The 12,113-nt window shown below is 39.2% G+C and overlaps 3 protein-coding genes and 1 long non-coding RNA gene across 4 annotated transcripts; 1 reads left to right on the top strand and 3 right to left on the bottom strand.

Moving 5' to 3' along the window:
* Nucleotides 1-474: 474 nt before the first annotated feature.
* On the bottom strand, nucleotides 475-1,647 carry LOC141631048 (F-box/kelch-repeat protein At3g23880-like). The gene has a single exon (XM_074443791.1). The coding sequence runs from the start codon at nucleotides 1,645-1,647 to the stop codon at nucleotides 475-477; it is 1,173 nt and encodes a 390-aa protein (XP_074299892.1).
* Nucleotides 1,648-2,855: 1,208 nt separating this feature from the next.
* Nucleotides 2,856-3,409, top strand: LOC141647251 (uncharacterized). Its single transcript, XR_012545702.1, has 3 exons — nucleotides 2,856-2,984; nucleotides 3,081-3,162; nucleotides 3,247-3,409. It is a non-coding gene; the product is annotated as an uncharacterized LOC141647251 (long non-coding RNA).
* Nucleotides 3,410-3,638: 229 nt separating this feature from the next.
* Nucleotides 3,639-4,799, bottom strand: LOC141630980 (F-box/kelch-repeat protein At3g23880-like). Its single transcript, XM_074443726.1, has one exon. It carries the CDS (start codon nucleotides 4,797-4,799, stop codon nucleotides 3,639-3,641), a length of 1,161 nt encoding a protein of 386 aa, XP_074299827.1.
* A 5,545-nt stretch (nucleotides 4,800-10,344) lies between these two features.
* LOC141630853 (F-box/kelch-repeat protein At3g23880-like) lies at nucleotides 10,345-11,502 on the bottom strand. The gene has a single exon (XM_074443622.1). The coding sequence runs from the start codon at nucleotides 11,500-11,502 to the stop codon at nucleotides 10,345-10,347; it is 1,158 nt and encodes a 385-aa protein (XP_074299723.1).
* Between the last annotated feature and the right edge of the window lie 611 nt (nucleotides 11,503-12,113).

The following is a 12,113-nucleotide window of genomic DNA, read 5'->3' as shown; positions in this document are numbered from 1 at the left end:
GGCGTGCCATCTTTTAGTCCGACCCAAAAGTTTCCGAAGCATATCATAACAAGGAATAATCATCCTTCACTATGTGATCGCCTTCCGAGGAACCCAAACTCATCGTACAATAGATTACAACATTATATTTGGAAACTATTTTATGAAAAAGACATTAGATTCCTTAGATTACAGTACAATATTTGGAAACTCAATCGAAATTAAAATCCTAGCAACGATCACTTTTCATAAATGACCAATATAAGAAACCAGTAAGGATCATCTGTCCCACTTTTGTGTCCCATTATGTGTGCCACTCCATTTACCTATTGACATATCACTTGTTGCAAAATAAAATATTGCAATAATTATATTAATTTGTTGATGTGTTAGAAGGTGATTGGAGTGGCACACACATTGGGACACCAAATGGGACAGGGGATCCCCACTCATAAGAAACGATCACTAAAAAAACTTTATTATAATGCTTAGAAACTATAGAACTGGTGGTAGTACATTAGATGTATAATCCACATCCTCAAGTTGTTGCAATTTAGTTAAGGAGCAACCTCCTGGAATCGCAACGAGGCTTGCAATACAAAGCATGTATAATCCTATGTCCCTCGGCATTGTCTCTGATAGTTTAAATGGTGTCCTTGTGTTATCTCGTTGATCATACCAAAACAGTTCAATTCTGTCACTGTTATAGACTTGAAACAGTAAACTATGACACCCGGAATGAGCAATTGGACATCGCCCCCGTAAAACTATAGGAAGATGAAACATCTTCTTCCATGAACCATCTTCTTCCATCATCCAAATGTCACCTAAACTACAACCAAAATTATCAGCAGCAAGTATATATAACCATCCATCCAACTTTCCAATTTGTACGACATTATTCACTTGAACCGGTAAAGTAAGGTCGTCTTTCCATTTCTCAGAAACGATATCAAAACGAGCAATTCGCTTTAATGTTAAGCCTTGTGTGTCATGTGAAACAAGGTAGTATAGAATATTGTTACTATATTTCGGTGCGTTTATGATTTTACCATATCTCCCGATTGAACCGCCATTAGGAAGGTAGGACCAGCTCCACAAACCAGTCTTCAAGCTGTATACACACAAATGTCTACTGTCATTCTCCGTCCAAATATCACTAGTTGCTACGATCTTATAGTCATCGTGTTCAATATCGTAACCAAACCCATATGATAAGTAACCCTCCATCCATTTCGTCTCTGAGCAACCCAGGATTGATATGAAATTGCGCGTTGTAGGGTTGCATATAAGGAAGCACCTAACTGTAGGGTTAGCATCATTCCAACAACGAACGTTGTAACAAACCAAGCCATTGCAAGAGCCTACAACACGTATGGTCTCGCCGTGTCTTATGGTATCCTTAGGCCAATTCAATTTGATCCATTTCAAGGGATCATATAGATCATCAACAATACTAATTATACCAAGTGCAACATCACATATAAGGATACGATTGTGTCGTGAGTCGGGTTTGAGGGATTTGTTAAGTTGAAGTTTAGCGAAGAGAGGGGTGTTTATAAGATCGTACCACTCTTTGCATACGCACTTGAAGCGTAGGGCGGATTTAGCCGGTAACCAAACCAGTATCTCTAGGATCACATCTAATGGTACTCGACGGTCTACCATTACGAGCCAATAGTAAGGAAATTATGTTTATACTAATTCGTAATGACACCCTAAATCTCAAAGAATATATATATGCATACACAGAAAGTATAGTATATTGAGTTTAGGAAAGTGATTGTTGCTAGGATTCTAATTTCGATTGCGTTTCCAAATATCTTGCTAATGTGATATTTATATATCACTTTCCAAATGGAATATGAGACAACGCCACATGTGTTACTCAAATCCAGTAACACCCGGGATAAAATTGTAATTTAATTAACTATTTTGAATTTCAAACAAAATACTAGTAAAGGGTAATTTAGGGACTTTAACTAATATTATTAAATTACACAATAATCAAAGATTTTGTCTAACAAATAACTAAGAAAATGTATGTTGTCATCACCCAATTTGCAATTCATTATACTCCATTATCGTTTAAGCTGGGCAGTTGATTTTTTAATAATCAAGTTTGCAATGATACCCTTACCCCATTATTCAATGAAGATTGTCAAAATCTGGGGTATCTAGGCCAAATTGTAAGCAATTACACGCCAAATTATTTAATGAAGATCATCAAAACCAAAATTCATAATAAATGAAGAAGAAGATGATGCACTTTGCCGTCGCATCTGTCTCACAAAGACAGAGAAAGCGATTATTCAAAAGCCATGGCGTCATTCCCTCATCATAAAAATGTTTGACAAAAACATTGGATATCTATCGCTCATGAGAAAGTTAAATGCAAAATGGTCGATTAATGGTAAGCTAACCCTGACAGACCTTACCAATTCTTCTTATTAGATAGTGATAGGGCGCCACCGGGTGACGCCCAAATTGGGTGCCACCCTCTCACAACAATTCTTTATTGAAGGGGTCCCCACTCACCCCATGTGAGAGGGTGGCGCCCAAATTGGGTGTCACCCGGTGACGCCCTTTCATTTTCCTTCTTATTATGTGGCTCGTTTTACTTCCAAACAAGAATACGATTTCGTCTTGACTCAAGGTCCTTGAATGATCGATGACCATTATCTAACAATTAGAAAATGGATACCGAATTTTGTCCCCTCGGAAGACAATATCACGAAACTAACAGCATGGGTCAGAATTCCAAAATCTACCGGTGAAATACTTTAATGCAATTGAATTTTTCGGTGTAATTTTGGTTGAAAATAAAAAACTGGGTTGAATTTCACATTTTATGCACTATACTTTAATGCCTATGATCGATCAGGGTGAGAAAGACGATAAGATCATAGCGGTTTGTGCTGACGACCCTGAAGTTATGCACTATACTGATATCAACCAACTTCCTCCGCACCGTCTGGCTGAGATCAGGCGCTTTTTCGAGGACTGTATCCAATAACTAACTATGCATTTATCTTTCAAATAAATTCATATCTCAAGTTTCTCAGGTTACACGAAAATTTTCTTAACTTATATGGTGTCAGATAAGAAAAATGAGAACAAAGAAGTCGCAGTGGACGAATTTCTGCCAGCCAAGACTGCTCATCAAGCCATCCAACATTCAATGTAAGCTTATTAAATTGTCTCGAACTTGTTTAATAATGTCTGATATCCAATCTTTTCTTTGTTTCGATCTTGTTCAATTTTCAGGGATCTTTACGCGGAATATATCCTTCAGACGTTGAGGAGATAGGTGATGCAAGAAACTCTCACCGGCCATTCTTCTCCGTTGGTTTATGTGGTGAAGTCGGACTTGTTTCTCAGAGTTACTCGTTGAAGATCCATCGTCTTCTCGTCTCATTCTCTTTTTATGTATTTTAATTTTTTTTTTCCGTCAAAACTCAAATTTAACTAAACTTATATGTAATTGTTTTTGAGTTTTATTGTAACTTTTTAAAGTTTAATGTTTAAGTGAATAAATTCATAAAACTTTATACTAGTAAAACTCATAATTTTTAAAACAAAACTCAAAAACTTTATTATAATGCTCAGAAACTATAGAACTGAGGTTAGTACATCAAATGTATAATCGACATACGACATTAATAAGCACCTTTCTCAAGTTGTTGCAATTCTGTTAAGGAGCAACCTCCTGGAATCGCAACGAGGCTTGCAATACAAAGCTTGTATAATCCAGACCTTCCCGATCTCTTTAGTTTGAATGGTATCCTTGTGTTATCTCGTTGATCATACCAAAAGAGTTCAACTGTGTTATCGTAATCATCGTGAATAAATAAACGATGGGATCCGTCTTTTGAAAGAGCAATTGGCAATAGTTTGTATACAGCTTTAGGAAGATGAAACATCTTGTTCCATGAACCATATTCTTCCATCATCCAAATGTCACTTGATTTAATAAGATATTCACCAACATGTAAGTATAACCGTCCATCCAAATTTCCAACTCCTACATAACCATTCACTTGAACCGGTAACCTTAGATCGTCTCTCCATTTCTCAGAAACAACATCAAAGCGAGCAATTTTATATTCATTGATGCGGCCTTCTGTCACAAGGGAAACAAGATAATGTAGCATTTCGTTTACTAATATTGCTACGCTTTTGATGTTTGTCCAACATCGTCTCTCGGTTGAAACGTGAGTAAAGGGGGTAGGGGAGCTCCATAAATCAGTCTTCAGGCTGTATATAAACACATGCCTTTCTCCGTCATCAACCCTCCAACAACTTCTAGTCCCTACAATCTTGTAGTCATTGTGTTTGCTATCGTAACCAAAACCATATGATATACGATCATTCGTCCATTTCGTCTCTGAGCAAGGAAGGATTGATTTGAAAGTACGCGTTGTAGGGTTGCATATAAGGAAGCACCTAACTTTATTATGAAACCTAGTGGTATCGTTAGTCCAATTCTGTCTTATTGTAACTTCAAAGCAAACCAAGCCATTGCAAGAGCCTACAATATATATGATGTCCAACTTGTTTGTTATGGTATCCTTAGGCCAATTCAATTTGATCCATTTCAAGGGATCATAAAGATCATCAACAATACTAATACTAAAATTAGCATCACATAAAAGGATACGATTGTGTCGTGAGTCGGGTTTGAGGGATTTGTTAACATGCAGTATAGCGAAGAGAGGGGTGTTTATAAGATTGTACCACTCTTTGCATACACACTTGAAGCGTAGGGCGGATTTAGCCGGTAACCAAACCAGTATTTCGAGAATAACATCTAATGGCATTCGATAGGTCCCCTTTAGACATCTCATATTTCAAAATCTTGTGACGGTTTCCCTTGGAAATAGTAAGGAAATTGTGTTTACCCTAAATCTCAAAACTTATGTATACAAGAGAAAGTGTGTTGAGTTTAGGAAAGTGATTTTTGCTAGGATTCTAATTCAATTGATCTAGTTTCCAAATATCATGCTGTAATCTAACAAAAATTCTACTGTCTTCCCGGAGGATGGTACTCCTCACACACAAACACAATCCACCCAAGTGGAATATTATAATAATGGCTTGTGTGTGAGGAGTACCGTACTCCGGGAGGACGGTAGAATTACTCGTAATCTTATGTGTTTGCCCAGCTTTCGGTAGAAATACTCCTGATCAAGACAAAATAAAATAAAATATTAAATACTATAAGAGAAGGAACGATATTGAGGATTAATTGTATGTATTGAATAATTATGCAAGGATATTACATGAGTTTATATACTAAACTTAAAGCTAGAAAATAGGAAAGAAAATAACTAATTACAATATTTGTGCAACTAATAACAAACTATGGAAATACAAAAGATTGTATGAATTATATATTGCTTGGAGAAGGAGTAATAAGATTCGTTTCCTTAACATTCCCCCGCAAGACGGACTGTCCAGTGAAAAGTCCGATCTTGGAGATAAGCGAGTCAAAACGAGGACGAGGTAAAGCTTTGGTTAAGGCATCAGCCAGTTGATCATCGCCACTAATGTGGGTAACACGCAGAGAGCCATTTTGAACCTGTTCACGGACGAAATGAAAAGCAAGCGCAACGTGTTTCATGCGCGAGTGAAAAACAGGATTCGCCGAGTAGTGTATGGCGCTTAAGTTGTCACAGTAAACCACTGGAGAGTCTTTAAATGTGAGGCCGAGCTCCAAAAGAAGAGACTTTACCCAAATGAGCTCGGCAGTGGTATCAGCTACAGCTCGAAACTCAGCTTCAGTGGAAGAAAGAGCGATAGCTTTTTGTTTCTTAGAGGCCCAAGCAATCGGATTTTTACCAAGATAAACCAAGTAGCCAGACGTCGAAACAAACTTATCTTTGTCACCACCCCAGTCCGCATCACAGAAGGCATGAAGTTGGAGTGGATTATGTCGATGCAATTGAAGACCAAGGTGCATAGTTCCATGTAAATAACGGAGCAAACGTTTAAGAGCAGCCCAATGAATAGAAGTAGGATGTTGCATAAATTGAGCCAAGCGATTAACAGAGAACGATATATCAGGGCGCGTAAGAGAAAGGTATTGTAGACTACCAACAGTAGAACGATAAGCAGAAACATCACAAGCAGGAGAGTCAGTAGCCGTAGTAAGAGGCGGGTAAGGAAGCATTGGCGTAGTGGATGGTTTGCAGTCTAGCATAGCACATCGTTGTAGTAGATCAAAAACATATTTGGTCTGGGATAACAGGAGACCCTTCGAATTGGGAGTCACCTCCACACCAAGGAAGTAAGATAGAGAGCCAAGATCTTTTAACGAAAACCGAGTTGCAAATTGAGTTATAAATTCAGTAAGGAGAGGCGTGGAAGAGCCTGTAACTACGATGTCGTCGACGTAGACAAGAACATAAAGCACACGAGAATCCCTTTTGTAGATGAAGAGTGAGGGATCAGCGAGAGAAGCACAAAAACCAAATGTGAGAAGATAATTCTTGAGTTCAGTGTACCAAGCCCGAGGGGCCTGTTTGAGACCATAAATTGCTTTCTTCAAACAACACACATGAGAAGGATGAACAGTACTGATAAAACCTGGTGGTTGGGACATAAATACGGTTTCATGAAGCGAACCTTGAAGAAACGCATTATTTATGTCAAATTGTCGAAGGGGCCAGCCGTGAGCAAGAGCAAGAGAGAGTAGCAAGCGAATGGTAACCGGTTTAACGACCGGACTAAACGTGTCAGAGTAGTCAATGCCATGGCGTTGATGGAAACCTTTGGCGACTAAACGAGCTTTGTACTTTTGTATAGAGTTGTCGGGATTGTATTTAACACGAAATACCCATTTACAGCCGACAATATTTTGAGCGGTATTAGCAGGGACAAGGGACCAGGTATCATTGCGAATGAGGGCATTGTATTCCTCGAGCATGGCGGCATGCCAGTGTGGGGAGGATACGGCTTGTTTGGTTGTTGTGGGAAGCGAGTGTGGGGAGGATGTAATTGCTAATTGAGCATAGCGAGGGTTAGGTTTTCTGATGTTATTAGACAGCCTGGTGACCACACGGGGTGGAGGGGGTGGCGGTGGAGGTGGAGGAGATGGACTGGGAGAGGGAGTAGGGGAAGGGGAGGCAGCCTGTGTTGTCGAGGGAGGGGACGACGGGGAGGCAGGTGTAGAGGATGAGGGGGCAGAGGTGTCGGGCAGAGGAGGAGAGGTAGGTTCAGGAGAGGCAGGAGTGGGGTTGTGCGTGGTGGTAGCTGGTTGGGAAGGCGGTAAAAAGATGACAGGAGGATCGCACCAATCCGTGAGGGATGGTGCAGGGTCAGCTTGAGCACGAGAGGTGAGACGAAGAAACGGGAATTCATGTTCAACGAAGGTGACATGACGGGAAGTATAAATACGATTGGTGGTGGGATCGAGACAATGATATGCACTCTGAGTGGAAGAATAGCCGAGGAAGACACAAGCAATTGATTTGGGATCAAGTTTGTGGGAAGTATAGGGGCGTAACCATGGATAACATAGGCAACCAAAGGCACGAAGTTTTTGATAGTTAGGAGGTTTATGAAAGAGGCGAGAGTAAGGAGAGTCATGTTGGAGTGTGAGCGTAGGTAGACGATTGATGAGATAGACTGCTGTGGCAAAGGCTTCTGGCCAAAAAGAAGTAGGAAGTTGTGCGTGAGACAAGAGGGCAAGGCCCGTTTCTACAATATGACGGTGACGGCGTTCCGCATAACCATTGTGTTCGGGGTGTGAGGTGGGAAATGCCGTGCTGAAGAAGGGAGGGCGTAATTTTGATGTACTCGCCTCCATTGTCGGAAAACATTTGAATAATTGGCCTATTGAAATATTTTTCGACAAGGAGACGGAATTGTTGGAAAACAGTGATCGTGTCTGACTTCTTTTTGAGAGGATAAAGCCAAGTGTATTTAGTAAAGTGATCAACGAAGATAACGTAGTATTTAAAATTGTCATGAGAAAGAATAGGCGAAGACCAAACATCAGAGAAAATCAATTCAAGGGGAGCGTGAGACGTAAGAGAAGAAACGGAGAATGGTAACTTGTGACTTTTATTAATTTTGCAAGAATGACAAAAATCGAAACTAGAACTAGTAATAGGTGAATGAAATTTCTGTTTGAGAAAACTAAAGACATGAGACGATGGGTGGCCGAGCCTATGGTGCCATAGGAGTGTTGAAGATGTTGAGGTTGCAGTGAGAGCTTGACAGGAGGACGGGTTCCAGGTGTATATCCCACGATCAATTGGTCCGTGGAGTAGGATCCGGCCCGTTGTGATATCCTTAAAGACGAAACGAGAGTGTGAGAATTCAATAGAAGCATTATTATCCGTGCAAAATTGAGAGACAGATAATATGTTACGAGCAATTAAGGGAACATGAAGAACATTACGAAAATTAAGAGAAGAAGAATTAGAAGAAATTGTAAAAGAACCTATATTGGATATGGGAAGTGAGGAACCGTCGCCGATGATAACATCATCGGGACCATCATAAGGGGCATGAAGAGCAAGAGTATTGAGGTCGTTGGTGATGTGGTGGGTTGCACCACTATCAACGAGCCATGAGTCTGGTGTAGAGGAGGTGGCAGTGGCAGTGTGCACTTGGGGCCGAGTAGAGGAAGGGCGAGGAGGACGCACATAGGGTGTCATGGTGAAGAAAGGGTGATTTTTCTTGAAGTTTCGGCAGTTGAGGAGGGTGTGGCCTTTGTAGCCACAGTATTGGCAAATGGAGACGTCGGTTGAGGGTGTGGGTAGGATGGGGACGGACGGTTGTCAACCTTGACAGTAGCAGGTGGGCACTTAAGAGAGCCGTCTACATACTGGAAGAGTTCAAGGCCTTGGAGAAAGGATTGGATTTGGAAGGACCATTGTGTGTAGTTTGTAGTGGTAAGGGTTTTGCATTGAGAAAGGTTAACAAAGATGATGGGTGTGGCGGGTTCATTGGCATTGGGAAGGATGAGAGCATGACTGGCCATGGTCGAGGAAGGCAATGTCAAGGATCGAAGGCGGTTGATACCATATAAGAGAAGGAACGATATTGAGGATTAATTGTATGTATTGAATAATTATGCAAGGATATTACATGAGTTTATATACTAAACTTAAAGCTAGAAAATAGGAAAGAAAATAACTAATTACAATATTTGTGCAACTAATAACAAACTATGGAAATACAAAAGATTGTATGAATTATACATTGCTTGGAGAAGGAGTAATAAGATTCGTTTCCTTAACAAATACTTCTTAAATTAAACGAGTGGTTGACAATAAGTTGTTGTCTTTCGATAAGTCGAAGAAACATCTCTTTCCTTGGAGCATTGATCTGCCTTGGAGGCTAGGAGCTAGTGAGCTACTTCGATTGATGCGCGGATTAGACTAGAATAATGTCCCGTGTAATAAAAGAGATTACGGCTATGTTTGGCAAGACATTTCAGGTACCTGATTTGGTCAAATTAGCTTATTTGACCAAAATTTCAGGTACTTTATTTTTTGTAAGCGTCTACCTAGAGTAGCATTTGAGATTTCAGGTACCTCATTTGGTTTGATTTTCCGTTTTACCATTTAAATCTATACTATTAAATAATTATCTTATCCTTTTACGTCATTTCATCAAAATTAGTTACCTTTTCAGTTAGTTTGCCAAACATTTTTTTATATAATCAGCTTCCTTATCCATTCCTAGTTTTTAACTACCTTATCAGTTACCTTTTTAAGCTTTTCAGTTAGTTTTACCAAACATAGCCTACGTATGTGATTCCCAAGCTATGATCTGCCAAAGAGGCTAGGAGCTTTGTATATGAAACTTGTTAACGACAACATCACAATCCTCGATAGTCCATAATAATAAGGGAGGTCGGATGTACAAATTAGTGTTTCTTCGTTAAATTTTTTAATTTTACATTCTTGTGTTTCTTTGTTTAATTTTTTTCTTATCCGAAACAAATTCTCAGCATCTGTCACTGTTGCGGTCTAATCTTGCTAAATGCAAGAAGAAAGCAATCATTATTCCAAAGTTGATCACATACATAGTTTTAAATATCGGCTGAGATATAATGTGGCCGCATACATAAATCATTAATGAGTCGACATTGGCTGCAATAGCGAAACAACTGAGATCAAACCGTGACAGCGAATTCCAAGATCATCAAGCAGCAAGTCCCAAACCAAAATCTAATTTTATCACCATAAATTACTTACTTTTTAAGAAAAGAAAACATTTATTCTGGGATAAAAATATACTCCTTTCGTCTCAATCATTTGTAAAAGTTAACAAATAAGCGAGACGAAAAGCGTACAAGGTAAACGAGTGACCACATGATTTTTATGAGAAAACAAAATTCAAATTATATTAAGCTCCATCCTCAAGTTGTTGCAATTTAGTTAAGGAGCAACCTCCTGGAATCGCAACGAGGCTTGCAATACAAAGCTTGTATAATCCTATGTCCTTCGGCATTGTCTCTGCTAGTTTAAATGGTGTCCTTGTGTTATCTCGTTGATCATACCAAAACAGTAGAGTTCTTTCACTGTGAAAATACTGTATCAGTAGAAGACGGTGCCCATCCTTTGAACGAGCAATTAGATGATGCAGGTATAAGTCTCCAGGAATAGTAAACATCTTCTTCCATGAACCATCATGTTCCTCCATCATCCAAAACTCATTTGATCTAACACGAACATCAGCAACATGTAAGTATAACAATCCATTCAACTTCTCAAGTTGTACAAAATGATGAAACTTAGAAACTTGAACCGGCGGTATACTTAGGTCATCTCTCCATTTCTCAGAAACGACATCATAACGAGCAATTCGATAATCATCACTGGCGAGGTCTTCTATCTCAGAAGAAACAACAAGATAATTTAGCATATTATTGTTTCCGTATATTGCTTCGCTATTATTGATTGTCCAATTTCTTCCGGTTGGAACGCGGGTAGGGGTGGAGGAACAGCTCCATAAATCAGTGTTTAAGCTGTATGTAAACACATATTTGTTAGTCACTCCCAAACTACAACTAGTAACTACGATCTTATAGTCGTCGTGTACACTATCGTAACCAAAACCACATGATATGATATTGTGCGTCCATTTCATCTCCATTGCAGGAAGGATTGATTTGAACGTACGAATTGTAGGGTTGCATATAAGGAATCTCCTAATCCCGTAATCCGGGAATTCACGACCCCTAATAATTTTGAAGCAAACCAAGCCATTGCAAGAGCCTACAAAATATACAGAATCACCATCGTTTACGGTATCCTTAGGCCAATTCAATTTTGTCTCTTTATCAGGCTGATAAAGATCATCAACGCCACAAAGGGTACTACTAGTAATCCAGAGAAGCATACAATCGTGTTGCGAGTTGGGTTTGAGGGACTTGTTAAGATGGAGTTTAATGAAGGTGGGGCTGTTGATAAGATTGTACCACTCTTTGCATATGCACTTGAAGCGTAGGGCGGATTTAGCCGGTAACCAAACCAGTATTTCAAAAATAACATCTAATGGCATTTGATAGGTCGTCTTTAGACACCTCATGTCTCAAAATTTTGTGACGGTTTCTCTTGGAAATAGTAAGGAAATTGTGTTTATGATTCTTAATGACACCCTAAATCTCAAAAGATATGTATACAAGAGAAAGTGTATTGGGTTTAGGAAAGTGATTGTTGCTAGGATTCTAATTTCAATTGAGTTTCCAAATATCTTGTTGCACAGCTGTCGTCGGTAGGGATACTTGATCAGACCAAAAAAATAAAATATTAGATACTCCGTACTTCTTAAATTAAACGAGTGGTTGACTATAACTTATAGTCTTTCCATAAGTGGAAACATCACTTTCCTTGGACCATATAGTTGATTTTAGAGAAGCATTGATCTGCCTTTGTTAAACAATGTGGTAAATAGAATAAGATTGTGGTAATATTGAGATCATTAGCTTAATAATAGAGTTGGAATTGTGTCTAATTACATTGTGTATGCTAGCTATATATACAAAGGAATAAGCTAAACTAGGAAGGAAAATATATAGACAATTATGTGCATAATTAGGGTGATTTGTTTGGCTGAATATGAGGAGAGCCAACGGCTCTTTCCTTGGCAGCTAACGGCTCTTTGGAGCTGCT

Source organism: Silene latifolia, chromosome 1 (genome assembly GCF_048544455.1).
Source record: "Silene latifolia isolate original U9 population chromosome 1, ASM4854445v1, whole genome shotgun sequence".
Classification (NCBI taxonomy): domain Eukaryota; kingdom Viridiplantae; phylum Streptophyta; class Magnoliopsida; order Caryophyllales; family Caryophyllaceae; genus Silene; species Silene latifolia.
This window is presented reverse-complemented; position numbering and strand designations above follow the sequence as displayed.

Excerpts from the sequence above, each read along its gene's own strand:
- LOC141630853 (XM_074443622.1), bottom strand. The coding sequence starts at position 11,502 with ATGCCATTAGATGTTATTTTTGAAATACTGGTTTGGTTACCGGCTAAA.
- LOC141631048 (XM_074443791.1), bottom strand. The coding sequence starts at position 1,647 with ATGGTAGACCGTCGAGTACCATTAGATGTGATCCTAGAGATACTGGTT.
- LOC141630980 (XM_074443726.1), bottom strand. The coding sequence starts at position 4,799 with ATGCCATTAGATGTTATTCTCGAAATACTGGTTTGGTTACCGGCTAAA.